Source organism: Micropterus dolomieu, linkage group LG11, assembly GCF_021292245.1.
Source record: "Micropterus dolomieu isolate WLL.071019.BEF.003 ecotype Adirondacks linkage group LG11, ASM2129224v1, whole genome shotgun sequence".
NCBI lineage: Eukaryota > Metazoa > Chordata > Actinopteri > Centrarchiformes > Centrarchidae > Micropterus > Micropterus dolomieu.
Window position 1 is genome coordinate 18,845,840 of NC_060160.1, and position 19,837 is coordinate 18,865,676.

At 41.9% G+C, this 19,837-nt stretch overlaps 1 protein-coding gene across 2 annotated transcripts; it reads right to left on the minus strand.

The window, feature by feature from the left end:
- Positions 1-664: 664 nt before the first annotated feature.
- LOC123979179 (bcl-2-modifying factor-like) lies at positions 665-12,852 on the minus strand. 2 transcript variants are annotated; one of them, XM_046062963.1, is made up of 4 exons: positions 12,656-12,845; positions 10,447-10,643; positions 9,646-9,845; positions 665-4,986 (listed from the first exon to the last, which is right to left on the minus strand). In XM_046062963.1, exons 2-4 carry the CDS (start codon positions 10,616-10,618, stop codon positions 4,870-4,872), a joined length of 489 nt encoding a protein of 162 aa, XP_045918919.1. In that variant the 5' UTR covers positions 10,619-10,643; positions 12,656-12,845; the 3' UTR covers positions 665-4,869. The 2 variants fall into 2 exon arrangements, with proteins under 2 accessions (XP_045918919.1, XP_045918918.1); XM_046062962.1 differs by lacking the exon at positions 665-4,986 and adding an exon at positions 6,296-8,920 and having other exon boundaries at positions 12,656-12,852.
- Between the last annotated feature and the right edge of the window lie 6,985 nt (positions 12,853-19,837).

The window sequence follows — 19,837 nt, forward strand, 5'->3', positions numbered from 1 at the left end:
TGTGAGGTAACTCCTCTCATTTGCTGTACACATTGGCTTATTCAGTTGTCATGCTACACTTGCTTGTATGTGTGTGTGTGTATAGAGTGCAGACAACCGTTATTAGAGAGGGGTGGAAGCCCCGTTGTTCCCACTAAATTAATGACCTAACAGCAGGAGGGACTTGATGGGCAAGGTCTTTGCCAAACGCCTGGCCAGCTTCAAATGCCTGGCTAGCCTTAGACACTTGGCTAATCCGTCAGCGGCTTACTTTCACAATAGAACTCCTTAAAATAAAAGCACGGGCTTAAAAGAGTGGGAACAGAGCAACCGAGGTAATTAATTCTTCTTCTGTAGCCTTTTTTGTCCGAGGGCAGGGGCACAAACTTCTAGTTGAAGAGAAAAAAAGCAGTTTCAGGTGTGATAGGTTTACAACAAGTCCAGTCTATTACTAGACTCATGTTTTCTTCGCAAGAAAAAAAAAATTCTGTAGCTTTTATTCCACCTGATATTTCTATTATGCTGTCAGTGGAGTTATATTTTTCTTAGTTCTCATATGGTTCCTCACGTTTTTCTTCATTAAAAAAAATTGGAAGTTTGGGTACAATGGTAGTGTGTGTTCCTGTGAAGCCTACTCAGAGGCTGTATGTAATATTATCATACAAACAAACACGATTCAACTCGACACCTTCAATAAAATTTTATTGAAAAAAAAAGTACCAATAAACAAGAAATCCAGAAAAAAAGATTTGTAGAGCAAAGCTCCGTATGTACAGCATATTGCACTACATAACAAATTGTCTTTACTTCCATATTATATCAACAACCAAAAATATATATAAACACAAAAATGAGTGCACAGTAGAGTCTCGAAAACACACAGTCAATGTTTACAAAAATGCTACATTTTCGCTGGGTCTCATTTAATGGTATACAGAGAGTGTGTGATAATCAAGACTTTGTTGAAACTGAGCAGTTAAAGGCATATTCCAGGGTTTTAGAAATACATGTACAATTAATCTGTTCTGCAAAGATGGGCAAATATTTCATAGCTCTAAGCTCATGAGCCGAATTAACCACAACCATTTGTTTTGTTTATAAACTGGGATGAGATGTGCAAGGAATGTTGCAAGTTCATTTTCTATTAAAAAAATGCCCTTCACAAGGATCTTGCTCATATTAAAAATTATTTTACAAGCATGAACTGTCCTTATAAAAGCAGACCCATTTTTCTTAAGAAAATACATTTTAAAAAGTTAAGAAAGACCATGAAGAAGAAATGTTATCGTAAAAAAAAAAAAAAAAAAACTAAATCAAAACCTTCCTCGAAAAACTTCAAATGTATATAAAGTGGACTACAAAATTCAAGACACTGACGGTTTCCATAGAATACATGTCCCGCTCTAGGGATTCTCCACACTCACATATTATGTAATGAGTGCAGATTGGGAACCTCATCCTAACAAAACTACACAGGGCACCATGGTGGCTTGTTTCCCTTTCCAATAAATCAAACAGGCCATCAATAGCCTACTTGGTCAATGCACAGATATACGCCTGACACATGGCAAGATTAGCCAAAGACAACAATTCAGAGTATATACTATACATTAACACACACAACAGATAAGGGACCCATGGGATCTACAGAAACAAAGTACTTTCCAGTGCATATTGATTACAACACAATGATCAAGATTAAAGAACTGAAAACATAAATGAACATCCTGTGGTTTGAGAAGAATTTGGAGGCAACCCTTTTCTCTCTGCTTTGAAGCATTTCTAATGTCATGTGTGTTATTAGCAATGGGTGGGATGGGTGATGACTCACTAATTAAAAAGGAAAGGTCACATCCTGTTGAAAGGTTGAACTGCATCGAAACTACTTCTCTTCTAAACCACATATTGTTAATCTACCCGTGATAACGGGTGAATCGGGTGGTGGAACAAAGTCTGAATTGGTCGGGCCCATCCATGGAAAATCACAACCTTTTAAGTGAAATGCTCCACACAAAATCTACTTTTGGAGAAAAAAAACACATGCAAGCTAGAAAATGCGAGGCTTGTCGTTTCTTTCTTCATGAAGAGTAGCAGCCGTGGTCATCATGAATTCATGTTAAAATGTATTCCCATAGTAACATGTTTTCAAAGGGGAATATGACAGAAATGTGTAATAAGTGTAATCAACTTCTCTGCTCTGACCGAAGCGGTGAATCTTCGTGAAGAGACCAAAACAAGTAAAAAGAAAATAAGAAGTAATTGCACACAGATGTGTATACAGTAGAAATGGGTACAAAAATAAATTAAAAAAAAAAGTTAAAAAATAAATTACAAAGAAAAATGAACCAATGAACAATACCCATGTGATAAAGGAGCAGCACAAAGAGGACGCCAAGAGCCAGTAGTGAGACGGGGCGCTACAGGGACTGGCTCAGCGTTCAGGATCCGCAGGAAACTACAACCACAACCACATTCAGTGCACCTCACGCCTACTACTACATGCTCAGTAGCCCCCGTCACCACCACAGCCAGCAAGTCAGCCTCAGACTCCTCAGTTAAACTGTACCTTTATGTGTGTGCTGAGAAATTGGCCGAGAGTAATTTTGAACTGAAATGAAAATAAGAGAATTGATAATACCTCGGGAGGTTTCATCATAAATAAATGGGTGAAAACACTGTTCTTCTTCTAACCATGTTACAGATTCTCAAGGTTACCAGTAGCCCACAAAGTCCCATCCCTGAGACATCTTTACGAACATGAAAGGAAACCCTAATTATGCAGTGATAAACTTGATACACTGTAAGGAGCATGTAATTACAGACCCCTGATATGTACTGCTCCTTGGGTCCAAAAGTTGGCCTTGGTTCAGCGATGGAAAATATAACAAACAACATCTTCAACAGTGTCTTTAAACATATTCATATTTCAACAATAATTACAGTCATATTCACTTTTGTCTTTTTGTCGTTTGTCTGCTGAGTCAGTGGTGGTTCTATGTACTAAAAATGTTCCAAATCTGGATCTGAGCACCAAAGACAACACAAGATCACCCAACAGGATATAAAATGACTTAAAACCCCATAAAAAGTAGCCTGAGAAGATCTGTTTCACAGATTGATTATGCAGTATTGTTTGGTGTTCAAAACATACGGGCTGTGAAAAACAAACCAGGACAGAAACCTTTCAACTGAGGCACGTCACTATATTGTAACTACTATAGCCTGAAACACTGGTACATGTCATTCTCAGAACCCGTATGCAATCCAGGTTCCAGACTGCGTTCGGTTAGGTCTCAACTCAATTATTTGTCTTGGACATGATAATGAATACATCTGAAATGTTGTGACGAGAGAAAATGAATCATAACTGAAAACCTTCATACAAGACAGAGGTTGGTTACAATCTGAACTCTTGAAGGGTGTGCGCCTAGTGCAAAAACAGTGGATCCACAGTTCCACCTCAAGGGCATGGAGGTCTGAAAACAATTACATGAAACAAACACATCTAAAACACAGGGATATCTTGAATTTGAGAATGAATTTGGGAACAAATTTACACGTTAAAGAAAGAGTATCTGGTGCTCTCACTAACATTTTAATTGAAATCATTACGGTAGACTTGGCCGAATGGTTTTGCTAGGTATAGAACACGTTGCTCTGTATCACAATGTGTTTTACTCTAATGTCATAATTAATGTACGTGTGCTAGACCTCCAAAAGGCATGCAAAAGTCAGCACAATATAACTTTCATCTAAATGTCTTTTCATGCGTCTTTTAAAGTTTCTTTTCTTCCCTTCTTTGGTGTGCTACATCTCAGACAATATCCAGCCACCCAGTCCCACCCAACTGTGTTAAGTAGGTAAACAGTTTCTTGATTCTAAAATATTGATTCAGTTTACTCATTCCACTGCACATTTCCTGGTTGTTTGTTAATGCTCTTTTGCTTGCTTCTGCTTTTGCCAATTAACAATTTTTTTTTTCCTACAGCTAACTGCGTCATTGTTTTCAGTGTATTTTTTTTAGCAATCACACTCCTAATATTCATATAAACATCAACCACTGCTTGCTTGTAGTCTGACTGAATGCTGTTGTACACAGGCCAGGCTTGTTTGACCTGATGTTCAGTAGTGCTAACTCCACCCTGATACTTTCTGAACCATCATGCTGTTCTAATTGTTTGACATGTAGCACATGACTTAAGAAAGGCTCACCTTAAAACATCTATGCATCTTGAAAAAGTCATTTAAATCACTAGTTAAGGTGTGCAGACTTTGCTTTGATTCTGAGGGATCGTGTTCAAACTTAAAACCAAGAAAATGGAGGAGTAAGAAAACAAAAATAGGAAGCAAAATAAAGATAATAAGAAAAGATAAATGTTCCATTGAGGTGAGGTGCAAAATGCTTTGTTCTGAGAAGTTGCCTCTTTGGAAATTAGTAAGTCAACGTGTCTGGTCGCCTGGGAAACTTCAAAAAAGAAAACCTCACACCACATTTCCTTTCATTTCCTAACCATCTCATCATGCCTGTCAAAATTGCTCAATACTCAATCTGGCAGAAGACATTGAATAAGGCATTCCCAGGTTGTGTGGAGGTCACTAAAAGATGGATACATGTTGAAGTGCAAAAAATTGAACAAGAAAAATGTACTGTACAAAACTACTACACCACACGTATACCAAAATATGAACATTGTCCTGTAGCGGAATCTCGGAGCATCATGGCATCTTCTTGGAAAGAAAAAACACACGACCTTGTATAAAAGTTGGTTGTCTCCGTCCCGCGGTGACCTTTAGTCTCCTTCTCCCCCCCGCCCCCAAAAACAGACCCGTGTTAGATTTGACAGTGCCATTAGGAGTCCAGTTCCTCAGAGAGATGAAGGAAGACCCCCCTCACCTCCGTCCTGCTCCACCTCCTCGAGCAATGAGCCCCCTGTCAAACAGAAGGCTGAGCAGAGCTGTGGCCAGGCGCCACCACAGCGGCCCCTGGTTCCTTTGGTTTCGATGATACTGAAACAACAAATACAGACGAAACATACACAAATTAGTGCACCCGTATGAAACTAGTGAAATAGTCGCTAGTTTGTGTTTTCAGTGGGAGCTTTAGTTTGTGTTGGCTGTGATGTGTCCGGATTGACAGTGAGCACGGTGAAAAAGGTCAACTGAGGAGAAGGTAAGACAAAACCAGACACCGAAACGACTTTGATATTTTCACAACAGTCTGCTTCTGTCCCCAACAATACTTAGCAGAGAGGCTTCCCTTTGTGTGCGGGATCCCTACATGATCTGGGCTTCCCAACAGACATTCCAAGCCATAAACACATTCATCACACGGTCACACTTTTTCTAATCTATCTGGCAGAGACCAGCAGCCAGTGGCTCAGGAGGAGACTCTCTCAGGTTTGCGAGCCAATTGGATTGTGTGCGATTAGGAGGGATAATGCTATCTCTGCCATTGAGAAAGCTGAGATAAGATAATTGCACCAAATGGGATTAGGGAGCTCTTGATGAGAGGCAGGGAGCCTCTGGAAAACACGTATCTGCACGAGAGAGGTACAGTAGTCCAACGGCTCATCTGCAGACGAAAGGCAGACTCCACCACGCCTGATAATGCGGTGGCTATTATCAGTTCCTTAGGGTTGTAAACTGAGGGATACTTGAGATTACTTTTAAATGACAATGCACCACAGTGTACTACCTTTTGTTGGCAACATTCTGCCATTGTTTACGCCAATATATCTAAAGGCAGAGATTAGATATGCCATATTTACATGACTGTCAAAGTGGTGTCCAAACATTGACCTAGTTACCAGCCAAGAACTGTCATTGTGATAAGCCTGAGTTCTCTATACTCTTATCAATTTGTGGTGAACATTGCAGGGTGTTGCATAAGCTTTGCCAGCTTCCAACCTGTGTGTGTGTGTGTGTGTGTGTGTGTGTGTGTGTGTGTGTGTGTGTGTCTTGCTTATTGCTTGCTTATCCTTCAAAAGAAAAAGAGAGGTAAAAAAATCTGCAGAGAATCTTGAAAAAAAAAACAACTGTTCTGTTCTGTTGTATGACATATCTAAATAATAGCATGATGTCTGCTTCATATAAACATAGACAATATTTATACACAGCACACAGTAGATGAGCTGGCAGCCAGCATGGCTCAACTTGGTAAACACTGACATGCCTCAAGTCATTAAGTTAAATTGAAAACTAAATTACTTAATTCTTCTTCTTCTTCTTATAATAATAATAATAATAATAATAATAATAATAATAATAATAATAATAATAATAATAATATTATTATTATTATTATTATTATGACTACACTCAGTTACAACTCTGGGATCAAAGAAGAGGACGGCAAAATGACTATGTATGTGCAATTAGTATGTTGCATGTCAATACGTGTAATACTTAATGGTGCTTAGAGTTTCAACATCAGATAGTAAAAGCTGCAGGAGTAAAATGAGTCAGCTGAGGGATTTATCAAGCTGAAAAGCGTGTGTATTTACTACAAGCTACATGAGGAGCAATTCATCTTTATAAACAGAAACAGAATGTTCCTGCGAAGGTGACCTTTTGCCCTCCACTTTGTCAAGCTGAGAGAGTGACACCGAGACAAACAGACAGAAAGAGAGAATGACAAAAAAGAGGTGTGCACAGGCCTGTCGCAACATAGTCATGAGTCACGCCACCAACTGTCAAAATCAGACTCTGCTCTAAATTTAGCCAGCGACAGAGCAGCAGAGTTTAGCCAGATGCTCGGTGTCGTCACTCTGACTCTAGCCTGATGTGCTTTATCTGTGTCCCATGTGGCCTGTCAGCCCAGCCAGCTGCTCAGAAGCTCTGCCTTATCACTCGAACAAACAGGCCAGCCTCAACAGCAAAAAAGTGATATTAGATAATAGAGAGTAGCAGAAATGGACTTTGCTACAAACAAAAATCATCACAAAGCCATGACTGAAAAGTAAATATCCAAAGCCAGCTTTGTGTGTTTTTATTTCCAGTGCAGCTCCACTCCTCTCCCTCTACAAGTGCTGAAAGGAGAGAGTGCTGTGCCCTCACTGGAAGAGTGAAGAGATAAAGCCATAAACACTGCGTGCGTGCATGCAGACACACACACACAGGCGATATTCAACCCTGCTTTCAACACCTCCTATCGAAAGCACAAGGAGTCGTCTCTCTTAAAAAAACATGGGGATGAAACCTAACTCTGCTCCTTGCCCTGTGCAGGCTGGAGCCGTCTTCCTGCCATTGTGACTGTCATTATTGCCTTGTCTCAAATAGCGGGCCGGCCAATGTCAGCCATCCTCTGGGGGACCTCAGCGTCCCCTCCGGCCCTCTCTGACTGAGGAGCAATTTATCTGTCAGCATCCACCAGCACTCCTTCGCTACCTAATCCCTCCTTTCGCCAGGGGCCAGGGGCCCCCATGGAGCACACTCACAGCCACATTGCTCCCAAATCCATCAAGATGATGGCAGTCAAAGGCACTTGGATGGCTCGGGGACAAGTGTCTGCACTGAATAACTGCAATCGCCTGCTGACAGGCGCGGACAGGACTGAGAAGTGACAAACAGTACCGTTATTATGGAGCGAGAGTTTTTGTACTGACTGTCACAACCGTGTGATAGTGAGAAGTGAGAGACAGCAAAAAGCAGAAAAACAAGTATGGGTGTATTCATGCATGAGTCTGTACACAACACACGTACGCACAATATAATTAATTGCACAACAAGAGCCAGAAATAGCAATTACAGAAGCTGCAGTGGAATCACACATCCAAATCCACACATAAGTGTTTGGGTTGTATCCCAAACACGTCGCTCTGCAACAGACTCTGATCACACACAAACATTTTTTGTACTCTACTTGAATGACATGTGCCAACAGTAGTCAAACTGATCTCTTTGCAAGTTAGCATCAGACATTCCCATACTCTTCATGATGCAGGCAAAAGCATTATTCTCATAATTGCTCATTCACTATCACCGCATCAGTGCATCTGTGTCCTGGCACTTTCAGCTTCAGGATGTGACTTCACGTGGCCGTTCTCACTCTGACTGTCCTCTCCGCCGTTTACTCAACCAGCAAAAGGAGGCACAAGCCACTTCCTCATCCCCTGACCCAGGCCTGCCTCCGTTGTGCGTCAGTAGATCTTAGCCGCACACACACACACACACACACACACACACATCACAGCAACCCTCCTGTCTGTCTGTCTGGCTGCATGTGTTTGCCAGTGTCACAATACATGAGTCATGCTGAGCTGCAGAGGTATAAATAACTTTAACTTGATAAGCGCATGAGAAAATCAGTAACTGTCTCGCACTTCAGTGCATGAAGTGAAAAAAATGATATTATGTGCAGGGCGTGACCCAGGTTTTAAGACAAGTGAAGATGTTTCTTACTTGATCATTTGAAATTCTTCCAAACCTCCTTCCCTCATATACATGCTTAAACCATCATTATAGAGCCCACCCTCTTCTTTCTATGGCTGCATAGACCTCTTATTTGGGTCTCCTGTGGCTGAGGGAAGGGGCAGACTGGAGACTCCCTGGAACCACAACTGTCCCCCTCTGGGCTCACGCGCTGAGCTTCGGGTTACAACATGTTTACCTACCACCGCCACTTCTGCTTTTTTCCCCTGGACGTATCAGTATGTGTGGATGTGTGTGTGTTTAAATGTGCATTTATGAATAAATACATGTGTTAGACTGTTCGTGCTTTTGCAACAAGAGACTCGCACTCTGCAAAAAAATTTCCTGGGGGGCTTATGTATATTTTTGATGCAACAGCAAATGAGGCGACAGTGTGTCACGGTTGTACAACACCCCCGCATAGACGCAGCATTTTGCAGCACGCAAACTCAGTGGACAGTGTCATGCTGACCACAGTGTCCTGCGTTGTTTGAGGCCAGGCATCCTTCATGCCACTTTCCTCCACAGCACACTGAGGAAACAGGAGACAAGAGAGAAAGAGAAATAAACAGGAAGAGGAGGCAGGGGGAGGGCTAAGGGTTGGGGAGGTGGGGGAAGGGCGGTCCTGGTTCAGCAATGTCTTTGGCTTAAAGGGTGGGGGGTTGAAACGCTGGGCTCTGTGAGTTCTGCATGTGCACAGCCTCTCCAAAACAAATATGTTGCAAACACAATAAAAGAGAGCAAACTTTTTCCACCATAAATCTTTGTCAGATTAACATGGGATCCAAATAATAATAAAAGAAGTACGTGGATGGTGTTGTTACCATGTGGACAGGACTTTTTTTCTGCTTTGACAAAAAAAAACAACAACACAACTCTAGTCTGACACACACACACACTAATGAAGACACAAACACACAAACTTCTTGTTTGATGGTAGTAGAGTAATGTCCAATCTGCAGCATTGCACTCATAAAGTCATAGGATATGAACTAAAAACGGTATGGCTGATTAAAAATGAAATATATAGATTTATGTGCCTGGTGGCAGTCACAGGTAAGAATCAGTAAGACAAATCTGAAAACTGTGTATAACACTTCTGTATCAGAACTGCAAACATGCAACACTTCATGAGAGGCACTAAGGCAAGATTCTGTTATGGAGTGGGATATTATTGGCTAGATGCATTTGGTTACTGCCATCAAACTAGAGGCCAAGGTGCCTGAACAGTAAGCAGGATGCATATTTCCTTCTCACCAGTTGTAGGTGTTCCCGGTGAAACTGGTCTCCTATCAGCTGGAGTTTCTGCCCAATGCAGGCCTCCACACTGCGGGCCACAGGCTGCTGCCGGGGTGGCTGCATCCCGTTTTGCTCCTCTTCGCTTTCTTGTTGTCTTGCCTCCTGATCCGCAACAAGCTCAAAGTGTGCCGGGAAGTGCAATCGAAAACCTGCGTTGCCTGTTGAGTGTCAAGGCTGAGACTTATTATTTTGCTCAACTCAAGCGTTCTGTATAAATGTAATAAGAGCAATGACACCTGACAAGGTGTTTTTTTCCCTGTGTCTATTATGTCTGATGATGCAACAGGTACAAAGAGCAGTCAAGTACTGCTGAACGTGTCTTCGACCAGCCAGAATGCTTGGCTTTAACAGAAAACTACACAGTGACACAGATTTAAGGGTCACTTAGTTGTCGCAGAGCTACTTTGGAATGATTAGTTGTATATGATGCCAATGTAACTTTGCTATCACTTATAATCAGTTCTTTATACAGTTGCTGCTTACGCAGGTAAGCCCTTCTGTCATGTCCTTTCAGTCACAATGCCAGTCTGCCGCCTTTTGAATAGCAAAGCAGCTGGGTACACTCCATACAGACCATAAAAGCCACTGTGATCACGACTATCAGGCGCCAGGGGTGAGATCAGCACAGCAACATTGTAAGCCATTTCTCACAGCAAGTCTCACATTATAGTTTCATGCTTCAGTTTTATAACACTGGTTATCACGCACAAGGCAATGTTCCTTTTTCTCTTTTGAAATACGGTATGTCATCAGCCTCACCGTAGAAGAGTTGTCTGGGCTCCTCTGCGACTCCACAGGGCAGCATGCCGTTGTACGGTGCCAGGGCAGGGCCAGGAGTCTGTGTGCCCCGGTCTTCACACTTTACCTCCCGGAAAGTGGTGCGCCAGCAGAGGGGGTCTGGCTCAAACACATCGTCCTCCTCATCGTCCATACGGGGGCACTATAAGATGAGCAGCCTTCAAAGTAACGGCACATAGAAAGAAAGGTTACTGCTACAGCTGAATTTACAACATTTGTCTTCCAGTGAGTATATGAGTCAAAGGCATCCCAAGTGTCCTTTCCTAATGATGGTACCTTGGACAAGTCTGCATTAGGCCTGATGAGATGATGTCCCACACACTCATTATACATTCATTCCTCCAAAGCATTCATTATGATTATAGACAACCTGTTTGGTTTATAAAGAGTGCCCTCAAATCAATAAAAACACACTGGACAAGTTGGGGAAGAGAAAATTTGTGAACGGTCTGCCTTCATTTGTGGCAAAGAGCTCAGTGCTTATTTAGACAAATGGCTCTGTTCATCTCAGTGATGAAACCACACAATTCACTGTGGTTAGGAGACTCGGTTGAGCTACATTTACATAAATAGGAGTTTGGCTGACTAGGTTAAATGGGAATCTCTCTTGTCTGTGCTAAGCAGCCCTGTGGACAGGAGCCTGGCTTCTTACGTAACTGTATCATTATAACTAATGTATAATACTAATCTCAAGTACTTTTACAGCAAAAAATTACAGGTATCTGTACTCCGTGCACATATAAATATTTGAACTGTACACAGTATGTAAACTTGATGACAAGAATAATAAAATTGCATTGTTACAAATCATTACAGGAACGATCCCACAGTGTGGCAAAAATCTCAGGGAGCACTCTCCAGTGTCAGTAATACACTACACTTTAACCCTGAAGCATATACTGGGTCAAAGAGTTATCAAAATATGGGTGCAATTCAAGTTGCCTCACCAGCTAACCCCCAAGTCACCATCCAGTTGTAATACAGGGTTAGACTACTACCACACTTCCAAATTAGGGTCCACAGCAAAAAGGGTAATGACAGTCTTTGAGGAAAATCCTAAGCCACTCTCCCTACCCTGGTCTGTCAGCTTGCCAGCTTCCCTGAGAGTGAGTTTTCATTTCTTCACCCAACATAAGCTGATTGGCCTGTCTCTAGCATGCCCAGATCTCACAATATACTGCATGCGCGTTCACAATAAACCACTGGTGTGTAAAACCACTTAATGCTTTGTTTTGACAAACAAAGAGTAAGAACATGGAAGGCTTAGAAAAAAAAAAAAATAGGCTCAACTTCCATACACCCAGAGGGCTGCTCTCAGTGGTGCTCTACTGTCTTGGTAGTGAGCTGTGTGTTTGTGTCAGACAGTGGCTCCCCCTGCTGCAAAGAAAATCACCCTAACAAAAGGGAAGGAGAGAGAGAGATGAGGTTGGCAGCGGTGAGGGTGGAGAGGCAGCTCTGTTGTTGACACAGTTTCAATCCAATGGCATCACAACAGCTTCACATCACACCATTTCCCACTTTATATAACGTTATGCACATCAGCACCGAACTAACACATGGCCTCATCAAGTTCAATTCGGCGGCAGAGTCTCGCCACAATTTTAAACATCGTCAAGAAAACAAAATCTAGTTAATAATCCACAGGCTAAGCATGTGTGTAAGAAAAAGCCTGACCTCAAACTAAATTGTGTCAGAAAGAGTTATGCAGTGATATAAAAGAAAGTAAAAAACAAACACACATTTGGAAAATAAATATCAACAGTACACACGTCTTAAATATGTTATTATGCGTTGGTTAATTATTTTAATCTAAAAAGAAAACGGCTGTCACTACATTTCAGTGAAACACGACACACGCCGCGCAGTCTGAAGTCCATTCACCGACTGAGCTCTCGAAACCGGGAAAGCCGGTATAATTTAAATGTCTGCCGTATGAATGCCACTTGCCGAGTTACACTAAATACAGTTATATTTGGACTGAACTGGCGTTTCGGCAGAGTAATGTACACGCCACATGTCGAAACAAATTCACTGAAGCTGTTCCAACGACAACAGAGGCACGTTGTTTGTTGCTTCTTCCTAAGGACGCGGGTGTTACTTTAAGTTAAAGCCCGTGCCGACTAGCTGGTGGTGAGCACAAGGACACTTAAATTGATTTTAAGGCACTTACCACAGAGATAGGCTTCGTTGTAACGGCTGTCTTGTACTCAGAATAAAAAAAGAACAGCGAGTTCGATATCCTGGAAAGTCAAGCGAGTTTAGTCCGTATCACCTCCACGACTACTTCCATTCTGCGAGGAAAAGCGCAACAAGCTCATTTCATTTCGCCGACGTCAGCTCCAAACTGACTCCGCCTGCCCGGGCGTGGTGCTGAAAGTTAGTAAATAAACTCTCCTTAAAGACGCGAGTGTTTCAGTCGTCCAACTGTGTGCACCTCAGCACAGGCAGAGCATACTGTCCCTTTAAGGATACTTTACGTTCAGATGCTGTAGCCAATCGTGGAGTTTGTTTTCATCCCGCCTTCGACGTCGCGTATTCAGACACGTGGACGGGAAATTCCCCTTAGCACGAGACCGCTTTCACGCAACTGCTGCGCTCATCTGGCCAGAAACCTGTGAACTGCTGTCACCAGGAAGCTTTACATGCACAGTGACATTAAAGAGAAAATACAGTTCATATCTAACTGCCGGGTTTTGAAAGCACCACAGTATGTTCTGGTTAAATCAACAGTTTAAATGACCTAGATCCAACTGGAAGTAGCCTAGTCTAATTAGGCACCTATAGGAGAGAACATGTGTGTAGGGTTTTGTTTTGTGACATAGACCAGTCTTGACACCATAATTTAAGTCATCATGGGAGGCTTATGTCAACCCATCACAGAAAAAGGCAAGTGATTGTTATTCTTGAGCAGTGGTCATACCCCATCACCCCAAATTAATTGATGAACTTTTTTGTCAGACATTAACAATAGTGCCTAGTAACTAATACAAATTGGATCCAAGTGGAATTTTATGGAAAGAAAGACATTTTTTCATAGTTTATATGCTATTGTGCGGACCTGAAAATCCATTTAATGCATATATATTGGTTTATAGAAAACTGCAACAACAAGTAGCCAAAAAGGTGAGGTGGCATCTAGAAATTGGAAAAACAAATCTCAATCAAATCAAAAAATGTATGGCAGTCCTACTGAATGTTGGGAACATGCTAACATCACAAATACACATGTTGCAAGGTGCAAGAGTCTAGTTAGAGATACAGCATATAATATCCACTATAACCACAAACATATTGCAGTTCAGATATACTAACATTCATTTTATTTTTTAGGTGATTTACAATCAGCCCATAGCTTGACAGTTAACCATGTCCACACTGAGTTGGTTCTAGTACCCCTCTTCTAATGGAGGGCAGGGCAGGTGCTGCTGATCTGCCCCCTCCCCTCGGGGCTATCACCGATCAATAAACCCTTGGACAGCTGGAGCTGAGGCCAACTCTCTGCATTCTCCCACAGAGCATTACCCTGCCCCCAACTCCTCTTTCCCTCTCTCCCTGTCCTTCAGCCGTGATCATGTCCCACCACTGAGCTGTGTGAGAAGTCACGGGTCCCTGCCCCCTCTGTCCTGTCTGAATTGGATAGACCTCTAGATTTAGACTTTGTGCCACCTGCGTCCTTTCAAAAGAGGTGGGGATGCACTGTGGAAGAGGGGATTGGTTTCCTCGCTCACTGTGATATTGGAAACTTGATCACTTCTTGCATGAGTGGCCACTGTAAACAACAAAAGGCGCAAAGATGCGGCAGCATTAGTTGCAGCTTCCTATTGTGCTCCAGCCAAACAAAGAAGATCCCCCCTGCTTAAGAGACTACCAAGAAAACACCTGTAATTACTAAAGAGAAAGTCAGAATCCTTGTAAAGGCATTGTCACAGGTTCCAGTGCAAAGTAATATAAGTTGGAGAAAAAAAAAATCAGATAACCTTTTCAAGGTAATTTGTTGTTAAGTGCTTGACTGGTTTATTTTTCAAAAGTCCAGAAATTAAATCAAACCTGTGTATACAGTATTGATGGCAGTATCTTAAGAAAACAAACCTAAGTTATTCATTAACATGCGTTAGTCTGTGATGTATTTGCATTTGAGAGTAGCTGCAGAAATCATTGAGGCCATGAGGCAGCTCTCAGTGGGACACATAGACAGGCCTCTATAACATAAATAATGAATATGGATAAATTCACTGCGGCTCTTACCACTACCAAGGAGCATAAATTATAAATTCAACACATTGTTGACTTAACTTACTGAGCCAGGTCTATCAGTATGTGGATTATGGCTTTGTGTTGATGGCAGACAAGTCTTTAAACTGCACACCCACAAATTCTATTAGTGCACCATATTCAGACAGAAAGTGAGGCTACACTAACAGAATACGGTGCGGAATATCTGTTAATGTCTCTTCCTCTCTCCTCAACACTAAACAATATCAACACTGACTTGTGTTTGCATTGTGGAAAGCATGTGTTAATAAATAAGTTCCAATAGATGCCTGAGAACGCTGGGAGAGAGAAGGCGGGCATCAGTTTATGTTACATCAGAAAACTGTTTCTGAAGAGTGACGCATGCACATTCACACACACACTTGCAGAAGAACCATGCGTGCACACACCCGTACAAACACACATGGCTGCACAATCACATGCCCTACTTCCTCTGTAACCTCAAAAGCCCATTCTCCGTCTTGATATCTCATTCTATATATGCATGTGCACCCTGATCTATCACTAACACACACACACACACACACACACACAGCCTGCCTCCCACCAAAACATTCTCAGCATGTGAATCCTGCCTGGAAACTAGAAAGGAGGGATTTGATTTGCTCCAACTGGACATGTTCCATGGCAACCACATCCTGACTACGAGCCAGTTAGATGAGACATGTGCGGCATACTGACCCAATGGCAGAGATCATACTGGAGCAGTGACCTGATAACAAAAGGGGGGCTTGCTTCCCTGCTCTCTCTGGCTCTCCTCATGTCAACTCTGTGAAGACACAGAATAATCTTGGATTTCTGTCCCTCATATCACTGTAATTCAGGTAGTATTTTGGGGATCTCCCCCTGAAATTTTAACTGGATGTCATGATCAGCAAAGTCAGACCAGGACCAAAGAATCTGACAGCATCTGATGCTGTAAGGTTGGATACGCACACACACACACACACTTGCATATGCATCTATGTAAATCTCCTGTGGGAATTGCCTTAGGTTTGTTATCATCAAAGTCATCCATTGTTTTTTTAAAGCCAAGTGATTTGCAATATCTGACATTTTCCTTTACTCTTTCAAACAATAAACAATGTACATTGCAGATACTAGCACCACCCAGATGAGGAAAAAGTACTCCCTTTACATGAGTGTTAAAATGTGAGTTTACCCGTCTACCAGTTTATATACCAAGTTATTTTATCAGTGGTTTTTTTTATTGTGGGGTATCACCTCATTCTTAAGAGAAATGGCGAAATGTTCTGTAGAAGCCAAATGTGTTTGGTGTGAAGACTAACTGAATTAAAAATCCAAATGCTGTGCATTTGTGAATGAGGGCATCACATCAGAGTTACTTAAAGGTCCAGTGTGTAAGATTTTGTGGCATCTAGCGGCGAGGTTGTGAATTGCAACTAACTGTCCAGTCTACCACTGCCCCCTATGATTTCAAAGAGCAGTTTTTCAGAGTAGTTTTTTTTTAGGTAGTTACATTAAGAAATTATATTTACTTAATTATTTAACAAAACCATATGTTATTACGACTTGGCCACTGACAGATAACATGGAAAATGTAAGCCAAGAGTGTGTCACATTGTCACTGTTTCTGCACCCCAGTCCATTATAAACCACATAATAGATGAAATTTATACAAACACTGACAAGGGAAACATGTTAATTCTCTCTGATTATAAACCCTTGCCAAAACTACCCACCAGCAATATTTGGCCCGTGGCCAGATTATGGTGCTTTGATAGCGGCAAAAAATATAAATAAATAAATACTTTGATAGCGGTGCTGAAATAGATCTCAGTCATGACAGCAACAGATACTCTCATAATCACTTCCTCTTTGTAGTAAAAAGAAATTGTCCCAAGGTGGGATTAAACATAGAACCTTCAAGCTGCGAGTCTAGGACTTTACCAAGCACTGTAAAGAATTTGAAATATTATGTGTTATATGCTCACACACCATCTAATGGTTGGTTGATTTGCTGACCCCTGCTGTATATTATTACTTCTTCTTTTAATTTGAACATAGGTATTCAACGTAGTGATGAGTGTCTGCACTGCCTGAATTCTACCAGAAGTAGAACAAGAAGTACGTAGTGACGAAACGTGCTCTGTAGCGCTATTTGTCCATTTTCAGCTACTGTAGAAACATGACGGTGCAACATGGTGATGTCCATGGAAGGAGGGACCCGCGGTTATGTAGACAGAAATGACTCATTCTAAGGTAATAAAAACATAAGTTTATTATTTAAGTTCTTTATACACCACTGAAAACATAGCTATGGATCTTATATTGCATTTCTGTCAATAGATCCTCAGAAATATTACACACTGGACTTTTAAGGAATATCCCACTTTCTTGTGTGAGTCTAGATGATGACTGATGGTGACTAAAGACATGGCGATATTCTATGTCTTCTTTTCGTCAACAAATCCTGTGAAAAAGCCAAAACCAACAATGAATTGTCAATGTAACCAAAGCCTGGTATATTTTATTCCTCTGTGCCACAGACCTCCATTGTTGTCCACAACTATTAAAAACACCAACATCGAGAGACACCGTTAGGGACTATAAACATAGGAAGTGCTATTTTGAGTCAATCCCACATACACTGTCTGCAACAAATACGCGGTTGAATATAGTCCCTTTCAAATGTCCTATTTCCCATTTGCCCAGCTGGTGAAATATTTTGCCTTTTTTTGTAAAACAAACAAAGTCAATATTTGTGAACTGTTTTTAAAGATTTACATCTTCAGTAAATGGGCTTGGGGCTAAGTGCCACAGACAAGCCCCAATAGGAGGTGGGAAGCTGTAAGGTGTTGAGAGACAGACTTACACATTGGAGTTTTTTACACAAAGAGAGAAATATAGAATATTGCAGCCTTATCCTTTAAAGCAGTTGATGCATTTGGTTCAAAAATAAATTGTGCTATATATAGCATATCCTATAGATTTTTGGGGGGTTTTAGCCTTTAGTGTGGTCATGACTAAGATAATATATTTTGGTATTTTTAATCCTGTTAGGGAATTATTTATTCTTGTTTGATTGACTGTTGAACCTTTGCAACCATGTTGACTGACTCCTGTGATGACTGTATGATGCTAACCACAGAACAATGGTCATCATGTCAGTGCACAATCTGTAGCTTAGACATGTTTATTTCATTGCGCCATTAATCTCAGCTCATTGAGGTTCCCCCCTGTGGGAAAATAGGAAGAAATGAGTAGCTGCTCTACATGCTCTGACCCTCTGCTGAACCAACCACCATTTGATCTTCACCGCTGGCAACGTAGCATAGCTCTGCATGACATGCTGTAGTTTATATTATAGCTGAGACACACTGACGTCAAGCAATTTACAGACTGCAGGTGATGCTTTCATGTCAAGCGAGAAGAATCAATTGAAAGTCAGGAGCCTGTCTTCGAGTTTCTCCAATATTTTGCCCGTCTCTTTGCTACTCATGGAGAGGCGTCGTCTCGGAAACTCTGGGCTTCACTTAATGAGACTGACTGGTGTGTCAAGCTGCTCTGCTCGCTCTTTGGAGACTATGAGGGTGTATGTGTGGCAACAGCATTAATAGTCACACAAACATGCACACAGTAGATAAGACTGGATAACTGTGTGGGAGAGCTGACCAGTTATCCAGCCTTCACAAAGGCACCCTGTTTAATCTGCTCCACACATTAAAGCCACGGCACCTCAAAGCAGGCATGTCCTAACAGCTGTGGACATGACTGTGTGTCTCTCGCTCTCTCTCTCTGAAGTGATGCAGCACAGCGGTGTCCCCAGCCACGCAGTAGAGAAGCCGAGGATGAAGACTTGGAGACTGCTCGCCATGAATGAGTCAATCTCAGTCCAAAGCGCCCTCAAAACCCAACACAGCCCTTCAAGCGTGCACAAAGGGCTTTTCTCCACCATTAAAGGCGTCACACTGGTCCTTCATCGCTTTGAAATGCTGATATTGTTTTCTACAGGATTTTCGTCATGCTTTCAACATGAAATCCCCAGAGGTAAAAATAAAGAGACATCAAATAAATGTTACAAATGGCTTAATATTTAATCACTGTTGATCATTAAACCATTTAAATAAAGCTGATTACTATCAGCACTCTGGCTTTTAAAACAGTACAGAACCACCGCAGCTGTATCAGGATTTATTTATTTGCGACTTAATTAACTGCGAATGGCTCAAAGGCGGCCTGCTGCTGCGTGGAGGTCCAACATAGAGGCGTACAAACAGTGTGTGGAAAAGCACCATTAATGGCATCTATCATCAGCTACTAATTATGCTGCCTGTGGGCCCAACTGGATCCTGTTTCAGCTTTGGGCTTCAGCCACCAAACACTTAGCATTCATATTTAATCACACCTCATTATCCACCAACAATGTAGGAAGGAGATGGAGACCTTACCTGATATGCCAGACAGACACGGTCAACATACAGACAGAAAAGAAAAATCTCACACACACACACACACACACACACCGTCACCTGCAAAGACAAACAGCAGCGACACATAAGCCCCCCCCCAACCCACCCCTCCTCCGTCAATGGGTGTACGGAAAGAGGTCTCTGCTCCTGAAGTGACTCAACCTCTTTGATGAGAGGCAGCGCCCCAATTCTGTGCTTTCTCAGCATGTTGGTCCTTTCATGTGAGATCCTTTTCTTTTCAGTGTGTTCTGGTTCAAAGAGCAGCAAAAGCAAACGGAGGCTAATCCCTTATCCTCACAACAACTGCTGGTTTGTTGCCGTGTTATCAGCTTAGAGTCATCGTGATGTCAGGTGTAAGTAGCCTGATGTTGGACATCAAATATGACTTTGGTCTGCTCAGGCCACCTGCCCTTGTTATTGTCATGCAGGTGAAACAGAATACACTGAGTCATGCTCTTCACTTATCGTGCAACGGAGACCGTTTCATGATAAGAAATCAGTGTCAAGTGTTACATTTGATTTGGCTGCGCGCGCGTGTGTGTGTGTGTTTACTTGTCTTTCAGTTGTTGTTTATTTGCTTGCATTTGCACAAGTAAAAGGCTGTTTGTGTAAGTTAGCAGCCAACTGGAGAGTTACTGTATCTGATG